This window comes from Bombus vosnesenskii, unplaced genomic scaffold (assembly GCF_011952255.1).
Source record: "Bombus vosnesenskii isolate JDL3184/JDL3185 unplaced genomic scaffold, Bvos_JDL3184-5_v1.1 scf7180000014986, whole genome shotgun sequence".
Lineage (NCBI taxonomy): Eukaryota > Metazoa > Arthropoda > Insecta > Hymenoptera > Apidae > Bombus > Bombus vosnesenskii.
In genome coordinates this window covers 36,378-39,740 of record NW_022883757.1, presented here as the reverse complement: position 1 = coordinate 39,740, position 3,363 = coordinate 36,378, and the positions used below count along the sequence as shown (strand labels likewise).

The following is a 3,363-nucleotide window of genomic DNA, read 5'->3' as shown; positions in this document are numbered from 1 at the left end:
CTATTGCCAAATGGTGGAAACTGTTTACGTTGTGATTGTTTTCTGATTTCGCATCCTTTATAGCTGGCTGGGTGATTTCCATTACAGTTGTAACATTTTACTTCATTTATTTTCCCTACGTATGGACAGTGTGTTGTTAAATGCTTCGTATCGTATCTTGTCATATTGTTTATTGCTCTTGTTTGGTGACCAATTTTTGCTAATTCGTCACTTAATTTTTTTTTGTGTTAGTTTTTGAATGTAGTCCTCTTATAACTATTTCGTAGCTTCTTTCCGTTTTCAGCTGGTATGTGTGGTACACAGCGTTTTTTCTTTTAATTCTTTTATCACCTTCCTATAATTTTCTGGGGTGTTTATTTGAATTTTTACTTGTTCTAATTTTGTTTGTTTTATTGTGTAGTTTTCCTTCCCAACTATATCGTTTAGTCGATCAATAAGCGGGTCTATTATCTGGGCGTCGACAAATATTGTTGGTGGTTTTGTAGTTTGCGTTGAGTTAGTTGTGTTTTTGGTTGTTGGGTTGTCTATTTCTTCCGTAAGTGAGCTGAAGGAGTTTCTTAATGGTAATTCTGGCAGCCATCGCTGCTTTTCTGTATCTGAATTTCCTGTTATTTTTCGTTTCTTGTTATAACTTGCCACCTTCCAGCTTTCATCCTGTTGGATTAATTCGTTATTGGTAATATTCTCTTCATTGTTTGGTATTGTTTCCATATCAACTTCGTTTGTAGCTGAGCATTCCTGTTCTTAGTTTATTGGTTGGCTTGGTTTTGATATGTTTGTTGTTTTATTTATGTAGTATTGTTCGTCTTTGTTAATTATTTTTATCGGTGGGATGTGCTTTTTCATTTTAGTTTTGCTTGTAGTCTTCTTAGTAGAAGACACGAGTTTCCACCATTTAGCTATGGGCGTTGCCGTTCGTAATTTTCTCTTCCCCACTTGCCGCACTTTTTCTGAAGCACTGTTTTACACGTCCGTTTGGCTCGGTTGCTCTGGCAGAACTCGATTTACAACATTGAGAACATTTATATCGAAAATTCTTTCTCGCATGAAGCTTCTGTATTAATACAAAAGGCACGAATTAAGATATATGATTGTTCACAAGTATTAGAGCACTTGCTGATCTTATAGATTTTATAGAAAATGTGATACATGATTGACCAAGATTATTAAGAAAATGAAGTTTACATCCGTATGAGATTAACGATCCGAAATACACACTTTATGAAAATTCGTGACAGTTGGAGGAAAAGTAATGAATTAACGATTATGTGACAGCAATTAAAATCGGTCGATCTAAGGTCTTTATTAAATTAAATAGTTCAAAATCGTTTACATATTAGGTGATCCCATAAGTTTTTGTGTATATATTTCATGTGTCGATTTCTAAACATACGGCGATAAGGGACCAATGCACTTGAGCTTAGCTGATCGAGAACAGGCTAGAGTAGATCTTCGTGGGCATAAGATCGTAATATAGTGAACACAGTGACTTCTAACAGTAAAAAATCACGAGTGAAATGCGTATCCATTTTCGACATCTCATGTTATATGAATTTCGGAAAGAAAGTTCGGAAACAATTGCCAGGAAAAACATATGTGCTGTTTACGGAGAAAATACGCTTTCATCTCGCACCTGTAGGAAGTGGTTCCAACGTTTTAGAGCTGGGAATTTCTGTTTAGAAGAGGAGGTACGCTCCGGGCGTCCTCCTCAGACAGACGGAGATAAAATTCGGGATCTTGTTGAAAAATCACCAAGTTTGACAGTTCAAGAGATGTCAAATGTCCTGAAAATACCCAAGACAACGATTCATAGGTGTTTAAAAAAAATGGGGATGGTGTCAAAGTTGAACGTTTGGGTGCCCCATGAACTTACGGAACGGAACCGTCTTGAACGAACGACAGCGTGCATGTCATTAATTGCACGTAATAAACGTGAACCATTCCTTAAACGCCCCTGGTAACTGGTGATGAAAAGTGGATACTTTTCGAGAACCCTGAACGGAAACGTAGCTGATCCCAACGAAATCAGCCACCTGAACGCTGTGCAAAACCAGGGCTACATCCACGTAAAGTTCTTTTGTGTTTATGGTGGGATTATAAAGGAATACTCTATTTTGAACTTTTATCTAGTGGTGATACCATTAATTCAGACAAATATTGCGCTCAGTTGGAAAAATTAAGAGAAGCACTAGCTGAAAAACGGCCAGGTTTAGTGAATAGGAATAACGTTATCTTCCATCACGACAATACTAAACCGCATGTCGCGAAAAGCGTTACAAAAAAATTGTCTGAATTTAATTGAAAAATTTTACCACATCCCCCATATTCCCCAGACATTGCCTCATCTGATTACCACCTGTTCAGAGCATTACAACACTTTTTAGTAGCTAAAAAATTTGAAAATATTGACACTCTCAAAAATAGCATAGAAAATTATTTTAAAGAAAAACAAGAGAACTTTTATCGAGACGGAACCTACCAGAAAAATGGGAAGAAGTTGTACAACGAGAGGGGGATTACATTTTTTCATGAAACTGAAAGGTATGTAAACGATCTTAACATATATAACCCCTCGAAAAACGGCACGAACTTATGGGATGACCTAATAATTAAACAACTATAAATATATCAAAAGATTATAATAAAAGAATGTAATAGAATATCTAATGTCCGTACTTGTAAATACAACGAAAAACGTAACGTGTAGATTGCAGATGTTTATGAATGTAAAATTTGCGAAAAGCATATGAAAGTTATACATATAAAATATACAAATATTGATATATGCACGAAAACTATGCGTATATGCACAAAGATATGTACAATTTATGAGTAATATGTCTAATATTGATTTATTAACGTTATGTGAATTGATACAAAAGGATATTTAACAATTTCGTTTTAAATAAAAATCTATTTATGACAACGCGCCAAAATTCGCATTACGATAAATTACGATAAATTATAAATTGCTTTTCCGTATCTGCAGCACTCGAATTGTACAAGTAATGTGTGCGTTTGAGGGCCCGACCTTTTGGTCGACCGCGCCATACCTGCAGTAAAAACGCATACTGGCTTCGCATTTAGATGTTCGCGTTCGACTTGGGAATGGCGCGCATAGATGGTCGGCGCGCGACTTGCCCTCTCCTTGCGGATCATTGGATAAGTTAAACCTACCCTTTCGGGCGGCAGCTCGCTTAGCTGACGCCACGCGATACCTGCCACCATATAGCTCGGTCCCAGCAGGTTGGCTCTCCAGCCGATTATTCCTGCTCGGCAACCATTTTGTAGGCTTACCGCTTGCACCGACGATCACAGGTTTCCTCTCCAGCTCGCACGCTTCGTACTTTTTTCTGCGCCCCG

At 37.4% G+C, this 3,363-nt stretch overlaps 1 protein-coding gene across 1 annotated transcript; it reads left to right on the top strand.

Annotated features, from left to right (window-relative positions):
- The first annotated feature begins 1,541 nt into the window (after positions 1 to 1,541).
- Positions 1,542 to 2,408, top strand: LOC117240841 (histone-lysine N-methyltransferase SETMAR-like). The gene is made up of 2 exons (XM_033506865.1): positions 1,542 to 1,880; positions 2,269 to 2,408. The coding sequence occupies exons 1-2, from the start codon at positions 1,542 to 1,544 to the stop codon at positions 2,290 to 2,292; spliced, it is 363 nt and encodes a 120-aa protein (XP_033362756.1). The 3' UTR covers positions 2,293 to 2,408.
- The last annotated feature ends 955 nt before the right edge of the window (positions 2,409 to 3,363 follow it).

Excerpts from the sequence above, each read along its gene's own strand:
- LOC117240841 (XM_033506865.1), top strand. The coding sequence starts at position 1,542 with ATGTTATATGAATTTCGGAAAGAAAGTTCGGAAACAATTGCCAGGAAA. Across the intron at positions 1,881-2,268 it reads CCCATGAACTTACGGAACGG|AAGCGTTACAAAAAAATTGT; the intron begins AACCGTCTTGAA and ends GCATGTCGCGAA.